The following is an 18984-nucleotide window of genomic DNA, read 5'->3' on the forward strand; positions in this document are numbered from 1 at the left end:
TAAAGTAACTATTAAAAATCAGTGGAGTTACTCAAGATCTGCATGTTGTAACAGAGCTGAATTTAACTCATTGGGACATTTTGCAATTAGATTATGCATACTTGGCCCTATTGACTACAGCAAGAGCTTAGAACTATGCATTCAAACGCAGGATAGAATTTGGCTCAGTTTTGTAAAAGTTTTGAGAAATGTAAATACCTGAGTGAGAGCTCTCAATAGTGGTCTCTGACCTGACAGGAGATATTTTGGGTCCTTTTATCGGATGGGGAACATAGTACATCTCGGAACTTCCAGAAGGCTTATATGGCAGCAGCAGAGGCTGATCTGCAAGAATGGAGAGCAGTGCAATTAACAGAAATCAGCAAAGCCTAATACTGTAATAAAGCAGAGGTCATAGATAAGGACCCAAAGAGATCCTGGAAGATGTGGTGCATAGATTATGTTCAATTTGCAGTTTACTATTTCCTTAGAGCAGCGGTTCTCAACTAGGGGTCTGGGACCTCCTGGGGGGCTGTGAGCAGGTTTCAAGCAGAGCCGGTGTTAGACGCTCTGGAGCCCAGGGCAGAAAGCCAAAGCCATGCTGCACAGTGCTGAAGCCTGGGGCCCCAAGCCCCATTACCCAGGGCTGAAGCCAAAACCTGAGCAACTTAGCTTCGTGGGGCTCCGTGTGGCATGGGACCCCAGCTAACTGCCCTGCTTGCTACCCCCTAACACTGGCCCGAGCTTGTATATGCAGAAAAACTGTTGTTGTGGCACAGGTGGGCTCTGGAGTTTTTATAGCATGTCGGGGTGGGCCTCAGAAAGCAAAAGGTTGAGAAACCCTGCCCTAGAGAATACGCTCATTAAAAAGAATTATCAGAAAGGAGTCTCCCTGCTAGTTAGAAAGCTGACCTGCTAATAGCTAGAAAGGATGGCTTAATCATTTATAACATTCCTTAAAGATTAATAAAATGTGTGACTAGTCAGACCTGTAATAAATTGAAAAAGCTCATTCACATAGCAATATTGCTCACAGAGAGTAATAGCTAATGAAATCACCGGCCTGTGTTTAGGTCAACAAATATAACGTGCAACTATGGTGCAACTCCACTGGAAGATTCTGTTTGCTGCAGGTGGCAAGGGCTGGAGCACTTAGTGCTTCTTAATAGTGAAGATAAACAATTGTTCAAGTAGCTGAAAAGATATCTTTATATTCCCATTTAAACAGAGCTGGAGGTATTCACATATTGAAGACATCTGATCTCTTCTCACCCCATATGCACACGATTGACTGATGTCGCTTTACACAACACCTCAAAGAGGAGAGAGACCCAGAGTTTGGAACAGAGGAAATATTATAGAAACTGAATGAGTCTACATACACCTGTATTGTGCAGCAGTGATCACTGGTGCAAAGAGGTACAATTTGCACTGCCTGCACCAATGTGAGTTAATCTGCCACGTGAGTTCAGATTTTATTGGGGTATACATCATCACTACCACATTCTCTCTCAGTAGCTCTGTAAATAAATTATTTTGCCCACAGAGTAATATGCGATTAGTTACCTGCCAATTCATAAGTCTGGGAGCACCCTTATGATTTCTAATATGCATAATTTCAAATATCAATATTAAAAATAAGTGCATAAAAAAACAATTTGTGTTTCTCCCACTAAGTGCACAAGAATCAAAACATTTGACTTGACAGGTTGTGTGGAAGAGGAAAGATTGTAGATTCATGGAAGACACTTTGATTTTCTCACCAGCTGGCCTGTGGGAAGGCGAAATGTGGTTCAGAGATGAAGTAGCTAGGTTAGCAATTTCACATGCCCTCTGATGAGAGGACCCAAAGGTACTGGTTTCACCATCTTCAGTACTAACATATATCTCTGCTGAAAATGTTGTCTTTTCAGGACTTTCTGTTGTTATCTGAGTTATGGCATCAGATGTTGCCTTTCCAGTTTGTGCAGAAACTGTGGTCTTGAAATTATCCTGCAGATTATGTCCACATGAATCCAAAACTCTGGTGTGAACTTGCCTTGAGAATGGTACCCTCTGGCTACTTTCCAGAGGCATATATCTTAAATCTCGTGAAGATACTGGTTTTGGGAAGTATGAAGAACCTTGATCCTTTGGGATAGATTCAGTAGTTAATTTAGAGGCAGATTCTAACAAAATTTTGGGGGGAGAGCTTAAAGGCATTTGTTGAGCATCAGTCTTAAGTCTGTCATTAGATCTTGTTTCAGCTTCAGTGTCCAATATACTGAACAGTTCTGAATTATTGCATTTTGGGGAGAGAGTTATGTGGACACAAGACAGTGCTTTCCTAGTTGGAGATGAAGGAGATTCAGGCACGGCCATTAAAGTTTTATCTGGGGAGGAACAATGTACCACATTGGCATGTCCGGTCTCAACATTTGTCTGGCTGACAGAGAACATATCAGAAGAAAGTTTATCCTCCTTTTCCAACAAAGTACCATGGTCTTTAAGCAAAAGGGTTCGTAGGCTATGAACTGGACCTTCTGAGTTATCTGCAAATGGAACCTGGCTGTACAGATTCATCTTTCCCTGCTGATGAGGACTCATGGAAAAAGGTTGATAAAACACATTTACTTCTTGATCAAATTTCATATCATGATCAACCCCAGAAAATCTGGCACTATGTCTGCCCAACCCAAGAGTATCGTGAGTGGAAGATTCAGCTTCCTCAATTCTATCTGCAACTAGGGTAAGTCCTTGGTCAGTGTATGTGGTTTTAGAACCTTGACCTGATAAAATGTCTTTTTCTTGAGAAGTTCCAAGTTTGCCAACAGCAATGGGCACATGCTGAAACCTGTCTTTATCTGCACTAAACTTAAAATCATTATCAAGTGAGTGAGTGGCTGTTGGGCTTGATGAAGGACATGATTTAGGACTTTCCACTTGTTGCTTGCCAGGTCTTTGCTCTTTAGCACTAACAGATCCAATTTCAAAAGGCATTATACCATGAAGAGTATCTTCACTGAGACTGGCACTAAGGACAGTGGAAGCTACAGGAGACTGGGAACGTTTACGGGATGCAAAAGTGATGGAAGTAATCTGCTTGGCAACTTCTACAGAAGGTTTTTCTGTAGACAGCTTCTTCTGAGATGAAAGAATCACATCCTCTTCTGTTGGTGCACTGGAAGCATCCACCAATCCCATCAAACATTTGTCCATATCTTTACACAAGGGTGTGCTGAGCTCAATGCTAGCATCAAAAGGATTAGCTCTGAGCGTCTGCAGTTGATGGTGGATATGTTTTTGGATGGTATTCAAAGCTTTAAACTGTGCATCATCTAGTGGTGAAGAATCAGCAGGGTCACTTCTATATATTGGTGTGACCTGTCTTGTGTTTAACTCTAGAGACTCATTAAGTTTGAAATCTTGTGTCTGGCTGTCAATTTGCAACTGTTTGCCAACTGGAGATTTGAAGTGTCCTGTGTTCTGCCTCTGACTATGGCTGTGACTCGATGTAGCCTCTGAACTGTTTCCCCGTGGATCCTGTAAATGCAAAAAAACCACAAAGATTCTTGAAAAAAAAAATAAGTTGTGCAATAAGAATTTAACAATTCAAGTAAGGACTAAAGTTGATGATAACCCTATTTTTGCCATCACACAGAAAATACACACATTCTAGAACACAACTGCTAATATGACTGTAAACATAACAAGACTGGCCTTCATGTATGCCAGAAAAGCTGTCAGTTCAGTTTCAATGCCACAATATACAACACCACCACTGTAATTTACCTTTCTGATAGTATTCTTCAGGGTTTGGTTTTACTGTAGAAAAACAGACAATATATAGATTTTCTTGAGATAGAGAGGAGTGCTCTCCCACTTCCCTACCCCACCAGCTGTTCGTTTCATTCATCCTGTCCCATCTTGTTATAAATCTAGATTATAAAGTGTTTGGAACAGAGACGGTCTTCTTACTTCTCATTTGTACTGTGTCTAGCACAGCAGGACTCAGATCCCCAACTGGGGCCTCTAGACATTAAGAAATAACAAATATTGATATGGTTAGGCCACTAGCTACTTAGAACCTGACTGGATACTATCGGACACTACTGCTGTCAGACATTTTGCCATGCCATAGCTGTCACTTTAAGAAATAAAACAGGGCACATAAAAATTCTCCCTTGTTCCACTCCAACAGAGTTTAAGAAGCCAAGTAGATGAGTTAGTTGGGGATTGGTCCTGCTTTGAGCAGGGGGTTGGAGTAGATGACCTCCTGAGGTCCCTTCCAACCCGGATATTCTATGATTCTAAGCGCACGTATGCTTCACACACAAATCAAAGAAAGCTTCAATTACTGATAAAAGCAAAGCAAAAAGCTGTTCTTTAAACTGATACATGAGAAAAGTCTTCAGTTAAAGTCTGGTGATTTTAATTCTCACATTCAATAGTTCTCTTTTTTCCCCACTAGGAAACAAATCTTTCCAACAGCAATCTAAGCGTTAGATCTGCAATAGTGCTCTTTCTGCAAGCCAATGTCAAACTGACAAGAAAATTAAAATAGAATTCAAAAAAATATCCAGTGCTTAAAAAGCCACTATTAATTAGCAATAACTTTTCACTCTCCAGACATACATCATCTTTTTCCTATTAAAATATGCTTGTATTCCATAGGAACATTCTTTTGTTTTACAAAAACTGGTAAGACTGCTTGCAACTGTACTGGAAGTAAGGGTGGAGGGGTAGGGGAGAAATCTTTAGATTTCTAAAACCAGACCAGTTACTTACCAGTAAAGCCACCAGCTAAAAATCTCAGCCAGCTTTTTTAATGTTTTCAATCATGTATAAAAGTTTATGTTAATTGTGATAATGATCCTACACTTATAGAACACCTTTAATCCCAAAGCACTTTACAAATGTAAAATTAACATTGAAACTATACACAGGAATTACTTAATCCACCACTGAAACACAGGTCTCTCTGGTATGAAATGTGCAACTGCACAATAATTTAGGACAGATAAATAAAAACAGACTTGCCTTGGCAGGTGAATAAAGCAAAAACTAAATAAAACATGATATAACCCATCAATTAATCAGAAAATAAGTGTTGCCCTACTTTCTGATGATTCCTTTTCCTGGTCACATGATGTTCACTTTGTCGGATCTTTTCTCTTTCATCTATTGGCGTGCTATCTTGCTAACATGGGCAGCTGAAGTAAATGGCAAAACTCCCATCAATTTAAATGGCTGGAGTTTGCCCTTCAATTATAAACTCCTTTGGGTACAGACTATATCTTCCTCTATATTCAGCTCTTTAATTTCTAAACAACAAACTGAAGCTTGGAGTCTCTGCACAGTCTTTTGCGGACAGTTCCATACCAACAAGTACACTATATGCTGACACAGATCTGAAAGGTACTTTAGCCAGCTCTGGTTACTGTGCCAAATTTGTTTACTGTAATGCAGAACTAAATAATGCACACACAAGTATGCCGATATAAGGTTTGAACATACCAGGCTCTCTGCTCTCTTTCAAGCTTTCATGATAAATAATGGACATTTTAAGGTGTTACATTTACACCTATATTGTAGTGAACGTATGTGCAGACTTACCAAGGATAATAACCACTCAAAAAAAGGCTTTCTGTTTTTAAATGCATCTCTTGCAGGTTTGTTGATTTGTTTTGTTTAATAGAAGAGAATAAAAGCTAGGTTCCCAAGAATATCCTTATTAGGAAAGGAACACCAAACACAAACAGTTTTTCTCTGCAGCAGCTTACCTGATAGATATAACAGGTGGCATCTTTAAAAGAAAAACTAGAAATAAAATACACCTCTATAGAGCAGATCACACTGCAAACAAGTTGATAGGTAAGTAAACAAACACCAGACTCCCAGACGCATGCAGAAAATTCTCAATTAGCAATCTAAAATTCCGTGTCAAAGGGGTATGCTAACTAAAGAGAGGCCACACTGTTTAACCCCATTGCAGACAGCATTGAGATGCATCAATCACACTCCACACAACATGCTAGAAAACCGCTCTCTTACATCACTTCATCCCATCACCTTTAGTTACAAATTAGCGTCAGAAGCAGTGCCATTATCACCACATACTGGAAATAGACAAGAAACATTTTTGATCAGCAAATTTTACATCAATTTCATTAGAGCCCATATTTGCGCCATAAAACCTTAATCCCTGTCCAATTTCTTTAGAAATAGAGAATTTAATTGACAAGGACAAAAGTGTATTATTTTTAAGATACCAGTATTTGCATTCCTTTAATTTAGATTCATTCAAAATTGATGGACTTTCCACTGATGCCATGAAGAGCTAACATGAAACAAATTATATTGACCTGGACAAAGTTTAGATAGTCCTGGTTTGGCCTAGAAAATCTATGTAGTTTGTTAATTTATCTTCTGATCTGTACAACTGGGGAAAATGTAATCTTACATTTCATTAGTAGAAGGCCATGTGGATGTCTAAACAAATACTCCTCCAACAGCTAGAGTAAAGGAATGAGCAAATAAAGTCAGCCACAGTAGAACTGGAAATGGTCTTGTGTAAACCATGAATTAAATAGATAATCCTGGACAATTTGACGTCCAAAATGTCATTGGAAATGAAATACTTTGATCATTTAATCAAGTAAACCTTCAAGATAAGCATTAGGTTCATTCTTCCAAACCATGCTTTTGAGGCGTTATCTATGCTAGAAAAGTACAAGCAATTAACTAAAGTTGATTTAAAAGTCAGCCAAGTTAAACTGATAAAAAGCCCTAACAGATGCATTTAAATCAGTTTAACCTTTACCTACATCAATTTAGCTTCAGTCAGTAACTTACCAAGACTAAACCAACTTAAGCAAGGAATACATCGATTTAAGTGTGTCATATTAAAAGGGTTTACACCAGTTTAACCAGAGAAATTTAAAAATCTGTTTAGTTAAACTGGTGCACTTTTCTAGAAGAGAGAAGGTCTTAGACTCCCAACTCCCCCCTTGAACAGGAATGCCACGGTTCTGCTACAGCTCCAGGCACCAAAAATCCATATGAACCATTTTAAATTTCCTCTTACTGCCCTTAATAAAAATGCAATTATAAGGCGGCATGTCTGGACAGGTTTTTCCTACACAGCAAATCATCTTACCTATCAGAAAAATTAATCAAGTTAACCACAGTAAGTTTTTGCTGTTATTTTTAACTGACTAATCAAAGACAAAATATAAGAATATGTTAGAGTGCATGCATGCTTTTCCAGTGAATAAATAAAAGATAATGTGAACTAATTCAGCCCAAAATTTATCCTGCTCTCTTTATTTGTATTTATATTTGATTATACATTTTGTAAATGGTTTTATTAAATCTTTTCATAGAAGTATTTTAAATTAACAAAGGTTTTTTATCGCCAATTTAGAGAACATCTTGCAGTACTGTGAAGCCAAACATATGCTAAAGCATGAGAGCATGAGAACCAGAAATAAACTGACTGGCAGTATAGTTTCATCGCCCAAATTAAGCAAAATGCAAAAAAGTAATGGTGAAAAACAGGCACTCAGATACTATGGTGATTAACACAGTACTACAACAAACAAGCTCAAATACAAATCAGATTTTTAAAATTTTCCATTTGAGTAATTTGAAGTGCTGGTAGTAACAAATAAAGGGTTTTTTTAATTTTATGTTAACGATATTCATTTAAAAATACATTAAAGCACCATGACTGCCCAACTTAAACTAGTAAAGGCAAAAAAATAGTTAAAAGCAGAAATGCATAAACTCTTCCCCACTGTGCCTAAGTATCCAAAAATCTGAGCAGTGAGTAAACTTACATACCATACCAAACCTAACCTCAGAGGGTTGAGTTTATGGAGAGCAAAATTTCAGTTTAGTCCACAACCCAGAATTTCCACCTTATCTCTAAACGCCCTGGAATTTGCTTGTTTTAAATGCCCAAAGGGAGCTTTTGCCCAAGTAAGGACAGCAGGATTGGGTCCTAAACAAAATGCATATTCCTATAGCATACATATACAAACGCCATAAAAATCCATATAAAATGTAATGTGTTCCAAACTACCTTTGTAAAGGAAACAGCCACTTTTCAAAGCTAAATCTCGACGATTGTGTATTTTGAAAAACAAAGGCGATATAAGCCCTTTGCTGAATCTGGGCCTAAGTACATGCTTAAGTCCCACAGAAGACGACGACACTTAAGAACATGCTTAAGTGCTTTACAGAATCAGGACCTTACATCACATTTTCATAAGTGTCTTTCAAACCTTTTTCATGGTGGCAAATTTTGAAAACTGTTTCAGAAACTCTTTTAGTATAAATACTAAACTGCTATATTGATTTTTTTAAATTATAAAATAATCTCTCACACTATAAACCGGATTGTGGGTGCACAAGGCTGGTGTGACCCAGGAACGCCATGTTGCCAGCTGGCAGAGGACACAGGGGTTGCACAGGGTTTCAGAGAGATCCCCTAGGTCAGATATGTGTGTAATAGTTCACCAAAGGGTGGTGTGTGAGGTATCTAGTGAGAGCCAAGAGCCCACTGGTCATCATAATCATTGTGAAATGTATGCATGGATAATATTTAAGGAATTATGTATGTATACTAAAAAGGAAGTTCTTAAAGTCCAGGAGTTAAGGTGGGTCCCTAGGTGGTGACATACCTCCTCTCTGAAAGGAACATGTCCCAGGTAACAGACACCTTTGTCTGTCTGGCCACAAGAGTATTGTGTAGTGCATACCTCACAAGGGATGCTTATGTGCATACTGAGCCAGATAACAGTAAAAAAAATCTACAAGAGAACATCTATGGGGGTGATGGGACCCAGCAGGAGTGTCCTGTTTATGACTAAGCTCAAAGGATTAGCCTGATATATCAGGATGCAAAGAAACACTCAGGACCCTTCACTGCGGCGGCATGCTGACAGCGTGTTGCATCTCATGAAAGGGGGTCACCACAGCCAGCCTGGCTGTAAAGCGCTGGTGAGCAATATTTTATTAGACATGAGAATATCTAGTTAATTAAGGCTAGGTTCTAGAATGCATGTTATGACTTTATTTTATATGTAATCATTTGTTTCCATTACTTCTACTTACTAATCCTTCAATCTCTGTGCTTTGTTAAATAAACTTCATACTTGGTTTCTCTATAAACATACAAGTGCGGTGTTTTAAGGGGAGCGGTGATCTGTGGTGAAAGTGATGAGCTGAGGTGTACCGTATCAGAGGGGTAGCCGTGTTAGTCTATATCCACAAAAACAACGAGGAGTCCGGTGGCACCTTAAAGACTAACAGATTTAGTCCGGCATAAGCTTTCATGGGTAAAAAACCCACCATGCATCTGAAGAAATGGGTTTTTTATCCATGAAAGCTTATGCCGAACTAAATCTGTTAGTCTTTAAGGTGCCACCAGACTCCTCGTTGTTTTTGAGGTGTACTGTTTCTTTGGAAGTAGAGGATCTGTGAATACTATGAGTGTCCAGTGGAACAGATGCTGGAATCTCCAGGGAGAAGCTTGGAGATTGGGGCGTGCCTATTGCTAACCTGTAGAGAGATAGCAGGGTCTGCGTACAGCTAGAGGGGAGTGTTTGTGTTGCCTGTGGGGCTGAGGTGCTGACCCCGAGCAGGCAGAGACATGGCTTCATCATGCTAAGGGCAGGTGGTAGTGAGGTGCCTCAATTCTGGCTACCTCTGGGAAGCATCATAGTGAGGGAGTCGCAGGATCTACACCCTGTTTGCTGTTTAGCCAAAGGTCACACTCCAGGCACATATGTCAGATTTATAAATACTGAGAAGGTTGGAAACAGGTAAAGAAAAAAGTTATAGACTGTTATTTTCCATTTGTTTATTTTGGGTAAGGGAAATAGAACAAAGGAAAGGACATGATGAGTAGGCCAGAGACATATGCTAAACATACCAATTCGCAGATGGAAAAACTCTTTGCAGACCATGGCTTGGAAACTACAGGAAAAACAGGACAGGGGATGAGAGCTTTACTCATGGAATATGACAAGCATCAGGTAGAACTGTTTAATCCATTGAAAGTGTCTGATCCTGAGCAGGGTGCAGGCTCAGGAAACTGGCCTAGCACAGTTCCCAATTGGGCGGAAGCCTCAAAGTTAGCGTTGGCCAGAACAGAGCTCCAAAAACTGGAAATAGCAGAGAGGGGTAGAGAGCAGGAAGCAAAGGAGAGAGAGCACGGGAAAGGGAGATACTAGCAGAGAAGCAGTAGCGGGAGGCAGAGAAAGTAGCACCAGAGGAGGCCCGTCAGAGACTACTAGAACTGGAAGACGGGCAGCACGGTGCCCGAGAAAAGCAGAGAAGCAACAGCGGGTAGCAGATAATCTAAGGCAGGTAGCAGCTGCCCAATAAAGGGAGATGGAAAGGCAGCACAAGTTTAAAAAGCTGGAGATACAAGGACAGAACCCTCAGCCCACAGTCACTCCTCCCGAGGGATCACACAGCCGGGAGAGACTGTGCCTGAACAACAGGGAGACGGATAGCATTGAAGACTATTGAACTGCCTTCAAAAGGATACACAGGATACACAAAATCCCCGATGACCTCACAGAATGACCATCTTACTTCCCAAACTGACTGGTAAAGCCTTAAAAGTGGTTAATGATATAATGATGTAAATGAAACTATGCTGTACAATCTGTTTAAGGGCCTTGTGTTTAAAAAGTTTTCAAATTACTGCAGAGGCATATCTCCTAAAGTTTACAAACATCAACCATTTGATAAATTAAGTCACAGGGAATGTGTTTCATAAATGGGTGATTATTTGAGAAAATGTATAAAAAGGGACAGAAACTAATCATAAATTGGTAGATCTATTTGCTCAGGAACATTTATTTGAAATCTGCTCTGATGTGATGAGGGCAGCAGAATGGGAAAAATCCCCAACAACTTTGGAAGAGGTAGCCAGAGCAGCCGACTTTTGCATACAAGACCATTCACAGAGCACATGTCCTAAAGGGAAGGCCAAAAGCCTGGCATAAAAGGGGGTCTTAGTTTGTTCAAGGTGAAAAGGAGGGAGGAGAGGGCACTAAACACACATCACCCCACCACGGGTTCCCTCCTGGTAGCCCTAATTAATGGACCCCAGCCCAAGATGTTGGCCCAAGAAAGTGCTTCTTATGTGGGTCCCTTGAACACAAGAAGAAATAATGCCCCAAGGTTTGGGAGTCCAAAGACAATGCCCAGTCCATGCAGGTTAATGAGGCTACCCTCGAGTCAGAGACATCAGTGGTCTCAGAGGAGGTTCTAGTTAATTTCATCTGATCTGGCCTCCTGGTGGTAGACAATGAATTCATTAAAGAGGACAAAGCAAACAGTAAAGTGTGCCAGGGTGGAGACACTGGTGGCCAGATCGCTCTAGTCAGGAGGGATGTGATTAAGGAGGATGATATGCCCCCAAGGGAGGAGGTAAAACTCCTTGCCGTAGCGCAATTTAGAACCACGGTGCCTTTAGCTTGCATTGAATTAGAGTGGGAAGGCTTACAAGGTACTTTGACTATGGGGGTTCTTAAACTTTTACCAGCTGATTTATTGGTGGGAAATGACATACTATCACTACCCAAAGCTGTTAATATTGTGACTCATAGCAAGAGGAATATGTCCCTAAGTTTCCAAAGGTAAGCCTAAGGAAGAATAGGTAGCTGAGAGGGGAGAGGAGTTTTCCACACCTTTATTAGCAGAAAGTATCTATGTCTCTCCAGGGGAGGGGAGGCAGGAGTCACTCTCCCCCTTGCCTAAAACATCTCTCTGTGCAAGAAAAAACCACATGGAGTTTGCTGCAGAACGAAGTGCAGACACCTCCATGGCGAGCATAAGGGAGGCCATGCTCAGTAATGCCTCAGAAAAAGAGAACAAGGTGAGGTTCTTTATAGAAGAGGGGAGGATTTATAGGGAGGTCGCAGTGGGCAAAAAACCAGCAGTTTGTAGGGCTCTCCAGGACAACTGATCATGCCTTCAAAGCATCATGTGAAGTCAATGCTATTAGCTTACGACTACCCGTTCGCAGGTCACTAGGGAATGGAGAGGACGTATGAAAGGCAAAAGAAAAATTTCTATTTGCCCAATATTCAAAATGAGATAAGGAATACTGCAAGACTTATGTCAAAGTGGAGAAAGCCTGTCGGTCTCTGCAAGGCTCCTGTGCATCCTTTACCAGTGATCAACGCAGCATTTCTCAAAGTCACTATGGATATCATAGAGCCCAAACCCAAGCCAACCCATAATGGAAAAAGATTGATATCAGTGGTGGTTGATTTTGCCACCAGGTATCCAGAAGCAGTTGCTCTGTCTAATATGGAAGCTGAAACAGCAAGAATAATTCATCACTGGAACAATTTACCAAGCGTCATGGTGGATTCTCCGTCACTGACAATTTTAAAATCAGGATTAGATGTTTTTCGAAAAGATATGTTCTAGGAATTATTTTGGTGAGGGTCTATTGCCTGCATTATACAGGTCAGACTAGATGATCATAGTGGTCCTTTCTGGCTTTAGAATCTATGAACAGCTGCTGAAGCTCTGTTCTTCATATTCAGCAGGGTGGGTTTCCCAAAACAGATCTTATCAGATCAGGCATTACATTTCATGTCCCAGCTATTTGGTGAATTATGGAGGGGTAAAACAGCTGACATCTGCCCCATATCGCCCAGAAACAAACTGTTTAGTTGAGAGGTTCAACAGGACCCTAAAATTTATGCTGAGAATATATGTAAACAAAAGGGCAAGTGACTGGGATACAATGTTACACTGTTTGCTTACCAGAAGGTACCCCAAGAATCCACAGCATTCACCCTGTGACAATGCACTCCATAATGCTTTATAAAAATATGCTAATGAGTGTGAATATAATGTAATTGAAACATTCTTCATGCAAAAGATCGCTTATAATCTACTGAGTGTGTTCATCCTATTTGTATGTATGTATCATTCTTGTATCTAAAACTAGAAATATGAAGTATTACTCTGAAGTCCCACTGTAATTATGCAAAGTGTGGGCCATTAATGGTGGCTTGGAATCTTGATGGCTCCCATCAAGTAGGACAACTGGTTGTGAATGACTCTGTTTACTTGCAAAACTTCCTGGGTATGTGCAGGCCAGCACTGGAAGAATGAAGGCTGGGGTCTCACAGGACATGTGAACATGTCACACGACACTGTAATCCATCTTTAACCTGGTGCTTTTTCATTTAGAAGGAGGGGTGAGAACTCAGAGAGAGACAAAGGATTCCCGCCTTGTGCCAAAGCTATAAAAGGGGGTGGAACAGAACAAAGGGGTCCCAGTCATGTGGAATCCCCTGCTTTTCACCTAAGATGCCTGCTGGAACTAACAAGGTCTGTACCAGGGGAAAGGATTGGGCCCAAACTAGGAAGAAGTCTAGACTGTGAAAGAAGCTTATTGGAACATCTCTGAGGGTGGGATTTACCTGTATTCAGTTTCTTAATGCATTAGGCTTAGATTTGCGTGTTTTGTTTTATTTTGCTTGGTACCTTTACTTTGTTCTGTCTGTTATTACTTGGAACCACTTAAATCCTACTTTTTATACTTAATAAAGTCACTTGTGTTTATTAATTAACCCAGAGAAAGTGACTAATACCTGGGGGAGCAAACAGTTGTGCATCTCTCTCTATCAGTGTTATAGAGGGCGGACAATTTATGAGTTTACCCCATATAAGCTTTATACAGAGTAAAACGGATTCATTTGGGGTTTGGATCCCATTGGGAGCTGGGTGTCTGGGTGCTGGAGACAGGAGTACTTGCTAAGCTGTTTTCAGTTAAATCTGCAGCTTTGGGGGCCTGGTTCAGACCCTGGGTCTGTGTTGCAGCAGGCTAGTGTGCCTGGCTCAACAAGGCAGGGTTCTGGAGTTCCAAGCTGGCAGGGAAAACGGGCTCAGAGCTAATTTCAGCACATCAGGTGACAGTCCCAAGGAGGTCTCTGTGACCGAACCCATCACACGCCCCATTTGACCTCCAGTGTGGGAGAAATGTCAGAGGTGCCCTGGGTCTCATTAGAGACTCCTAGGAAGGTAGCACGGAAACAGAAGGGGAACTGGTGGCTCAGAATGTGCAATGGTTATGGGAAGATTTAAAATCCATGAAGGGGATAGTGCAGCAAAACCTCACAAAAAGACAAGCAGCTCAGAAAGAATTCTACGATCGCAATACCTGTGATCAATCATTTCATGTGGGGGATTTGGTACTGGTGTTACTCCTTGTAATAAAGTACACATTGCAGAACTTGAGGTGGTAGAAAGGGTTAAAGATGTTACTTAAAACGTGCAAAGGGCCCAAAGCAGGGTTGCACCTCACTGTGCATATAAACCAGTTAAATGTGTATCACAAACATGAAGCCATTGTAAACAGGATATGCAGTGTAGAGGAGGACTTTAAAACAGCTCCTCTTATTGATTTGGTGACTGAAAGCCATAGTGACACCGCACTAGAGAGCGCTGATCTATATAAAGGGTTAACCTGGACTGAAAAAAAAATCAAGAGATTAAGGCTGTGCAGCAAAGTCACCAGCAGGTATTTTCCAGCAGGCCAGGCCTGACTCACAAAATGGTTCCATAAGATTAACACTGGAGGAGCACAGCCTGCACTCAGCGGAGCATACCGGATGATTGGTAAAATGCAGGAGCAGGTAAGTAAGGAGATAGCAAGCATGTTGGAAACGGGAATAATTGCAGAGTCAAACAATCCCTGGACATCTCCAGTTGTTATGGTTCCCAAAAATAAATGGGTCTAAGATTTTTGTTGGCTACAGAAAGCTTCATGCTATCGCTGTTCCTGATGCATACTCTAGGCCCAGAATCAATGACATGTTAGACACTCTAACAGGGCAAAGTTTCTGAACACCATGGATTTAACAAAAGGGTACTGTAATATTCCCTTAGACAGTGAAGAGCAGAAAAAAAAAAAGAAAAAAAACGCCTCCATGACTGATTCTGAACTTAAAGAGTCCCAAGTGTTGCCCTTTGGGTTAATTAACGCAGGAGCCACATTTCAGAGGCTTGTTAACCAGATGTTAGCTAGGTCCAGGACTTTGCTTTAGCCTACATAGATTACATCGCCATCTTCTGGACAGATCATAAAAACCACTTGGGATTGCCCTGAAGAAGGTCAAAGATGCAAATCTTACAGTCAAAATGTAACATAGGAACAGCCAAAGTTCCTTACCTAGGTCACTGAGTAGGATGGGGCCAAATTTGCCAGAATCTGTTGAAAGTGGAATCCATTGTTGTGACATTTCCCAGGGTACCCAGGATTGTGAGGCACCTTGCTACCACCTGCCCTCAGCGTGAGGAAGCCTTGTTTGTGCCTACTGGAGATCAGCTCCCTAACTCCATCAGCCACGGGCAACACATATACTCCACTCTCAATATATGCAGGCTCCAATATGCCTCTGCAGGTTAGCGGTAGGCACACTCCAATCCCCGAGCATCCAGACCCTGCTCTACTGGACGCTCACAGTATTCAGATTCACTGCTTCCAAAGAAGCAGTACACTCCAGCTTACCAGCTTCATGTCAGACACTGCTCCATTTTACACACAGCACTTAGATATGTTTATAGTGAAAACAAGCAAAAGTTTATTTAACAAAAGAGAAGAGATTCAAATGATAGCAAATAAAAATATTGAAAACAAATGTTTACATATAAAAAAAATCATAACATGCATTCTATAACCTATACTTGTTTAACTAGATACTTTTATGTCGTATTAAGCAAACTTCACTCTAAAGTCCTTCCAACATTTTTCAGCCTGGCCTGGCTATGATCCTTTTTTCATGAGACAGAACATGCTTCCAGCTTGTCATGTAGGTAAAGAATACTAGACATCTCTTTGAAACCCCAGATATATCAAAACAGTCTCTGATCTTCATTCATAAACTGGACACACTCCTGCAGCGTATTCCTTCCTGTAGATTTCACCATCTCTTGTGGATTTTGCAGTCTTGGTTAGCTGATGACTCCGTATGCAAACAGACATATCTTGTGCAACACACAACAACCACACAGAGACAAGCATCTACCTGAACAGATGCCTGAACAGAACCTGTCTGAGGCATGTCACCACTTGGCATTACATGTTCTTTTCCGACAGGAGGTAACAGACGCTTCTCTCTCTGTCTAGACATGAGAGTATTATATATTGTATGCCTCAAAAAAGGATGCCTATTTGCATACTGAGCCAGATACCAGTCAAAAGATTGTGAAATCTACAAGAGAAAATCTACAGGAAATAAAAAAAATCATAAACAGGACACCCAAAGGATTAAGCTGGTATGTCAGGGAATGCAAAGAAACACAGGATCCTTCACCGAGGAGGCAAGTTGACAGCATATTTCATCTCATGAAAGAAGGGTCGCAGTTAGCCTAGCTGTAAAGCACTGGTGAGCAATACTTTAGACATGAAAGTATCTTGTTAATTAAATGTAGGTTCTAGAATGCATGTTATAATTTTATTTCATATGTAGCCATTTGTTTCCAATACTACTTCTTGATAATACTTGAATCTCTGATTTGTTACATAAGCTTATATATGTTTACGGAGAAATAAAGTATAAGTGGTGTGTGTTAAGCAGAGCAGTGAACTGAGGTGTACCTGGTAAGCAGGGGTGTACTGTTTCTTTGGAAGCAGCCAATCTGTGAAGACTGAGAGTGTTCAGTGGAACAGGGACTGGACACTTGAGGGAGATGCTTGGAAGACTCGGGGGTTTGAAGTGGGCTAATCTGTAGAGAAGCAGTGGGGCCTTTGTAGACCTAGGCGGTCTATATATAACCCTCCCCCTCTCCCCCCGAAATCTGCTATTTTCACCAACATTTTCACACTTTAAAACTGCTTGTAAATTGCTTGTGAGCCCCCTTGCCCAGTCAGATTTACATCTTGGCAAGATGAGTCTGAAGAAAATATAAGAGGGAAATTCATTGCACATTCCCTCCTGCAATAGGTTACTCATGACCTTATGGAGGCATGCATATATCCAGTGAGAACACTGTTAATATGAAATCTCGTAAATGTCACAAAGTAAGCTGAAAGTTGTAGGCATGACACCTGCCTGACTCTCCATGACAATTTTTGTGGTTTACATGGCGCTGTCCTCTTTCTTTTTTTTTTTTTAAACAAACTGTTTCTCTCTCATCTGTTGCTGTATGAAGGATCCACATAAACAATAGGGGAAACAAACTAATTGAATATAAGTGAAAGCACTGAAACTGATTGTACAGAGTGCAGCCAAATGCATAAAGTAAAAAGTACAGAAAATATTTGGTCTTTTGGATCTGTCAGTTACAGTAGTCTTAGGTGTTACTTGAAATACCAGATAAAATTTTTCGGAGAGAATTGTGATTTAAAAAAAAAACAACAAAAGAACACTACACTGTTATTCTATGCCAGTGTTTTAGGCCACATTTTAGCAAAGCACTATCTTACTTAAGTACTTTGCTGATTCAGTGCCTTGAAGAAATCAACCTAATACTTCTAGTTTTGGACTTACATATGGTAGTAAACAGATCTTTTATCATCCATTCATTTGTCCCCTCTAATTATTTTGTACATCTGCACGATTCCCCTCTTGACCTTTAGTTTGAGGCACAGAGGACTCTTCCCTCTATATTTATGAGAAAGTCTGGAATTTTATTTCTTCCGTTTCTTCATACAAAGTTTATATCAAAATCAGAAAAACTTCAAGAGAGTTACCAGAAAAACAAGCTTTTCCAGGTTAATGTTCCCTGCATCATCCCCACTGTTAACAGTTAATGAACCATAAAACACACACAGATAAACTAAAGAATGTCTTGGGTAATATTAAGACTCAATCAATTATTTTTATATCAGCTGTGTGATTCCCCTCTCCCACCCCCCCACGGCTCCCTTTTCCACTGGAGATCTCAGGCCCAGGAACATCTATCAGAAAGCAGAATAAGGTAACTGTAGCTATGCCCTTTTATAGCCTATTGAAAGATGTAAGCTTTTTGGGGGAAGACAGCAGGTGAGGGACAAGTCATAAGCACAGATTCAAATTAAAGTTTCTTATGGTCACCTCAAAGGCGGTCTCCAATTCTGTCCCTCCCTACTTATCATTTATTGTCCATTCCCATATCAACTCGGCCTCCTCCATTCTGCCAACAAGCAAACCTTACCAACCCATTTGTTAGCTTTTCTGATAAACATCTCCATACTTTAACCCATTCTGCCCTTTTTGCTTGCAAACTTTCCATTAAATGATCTCGGACACAAAGGCAGCCACTCATAGTTCCAAGTTCCTCATGGAATGGTTAACACTAGTTCAGACAAACGCTGAAAACAAATAGAAATTCAAGGGCAGATTGGAGACAATATATTCTGTCAAGCTTACTCATAAATTCCAGTCAGGATGCAGTATACTGAAATATATGAATCAGAAATTTTCTGAACAGAATATACAGCAGTGACAGTTCAGTAAATGGCAAGTTATCATCAAATTTATCACAGTATTTCCTGTACATTTCAAGCTACATGGAGAATTACATTTCATTAAATGTCACCACCACTTATATGGTAAATCATCACTAGTGGTGAGATATCACTGTAAAATGCACTGAGTCAGTGGATATAAGACAATCACCACACCAAAATAAAAAATCTGTAGCATTTGTCCCCTTCCAAAATTTCCCCTAGATTAGATTTCTTATCTCCTTTATACCTTGGCTAACACAGATTTCCTGGCGCTCAGAAGCAGCTCCGTCTTGATCTCATCTATTCTCTGCCGATCCTCTTCATTCAGATCTGGCACAGAACCCTGAGGCTGGCTAGTCAGCTTCAGCTTCACCCATGCTGTGAACATAAAACAGAGAGCCAATCCCTTTATGCTGCCATTTTAATTTACAGACAGAAGTGTGCTATACACTAATTATCAGGATTGGGTGGGAACGTACATTAGTATCAGAAATACCATACAATGACTAGGGCTAAATTTAAATTGACTATTATGACATCTTCTAATG

The 18984-nt window shown here is 40.5% G+C and overlaps 1 protein-coding gene across 8 annotated transcripts in view; it reads right to left on the reverse strand.

The window, feature by feature from the left end:
• The window catches only part of ALMS1 (ALMS1 centrosome and basal body associated protein), a 131371-nt gene that overhangs the window by 51843 nt on the left and 60544 nt on the right, over positions 1–18984 (reverse strand). For 7 of the 8 annotated variants that reach the window (XM_065597293.1, XM_065597292.1, XM_065597290.1 and 4 more), the window contains 3 exons: positions 18684–18814; positions 1743–3501; positions 199–324 (listed from right to left, as the gene is read on the reverse strand). In XM_065597293.1, the coding sequence (XP_065453365.1) occupies positions 199–324; positions 1743–3501; positions 18684–18814 (2016 nt within the window). The remainder of the gene's footprint in view (positions 1–198; positions 325–1742; positions 3502–18683; positions 18815–18984) is intronic. The other variant, XM_065597295.1, reaches the window with a different exon arrangement.

The sequence above is a fragment of the Chrysemys picta genome, chromosome 5 (assembly GCF_011386835.1).
Source record: "Chrysemys picta bellii isolate R12L10 chromosome 5, ASM1138683v2, whole genome shotgun sequence".
NCBI lineage: Eukaryota > Metazoa > Chordata > Testudines > Emydidae > Chrysemys > Chrysemys picta.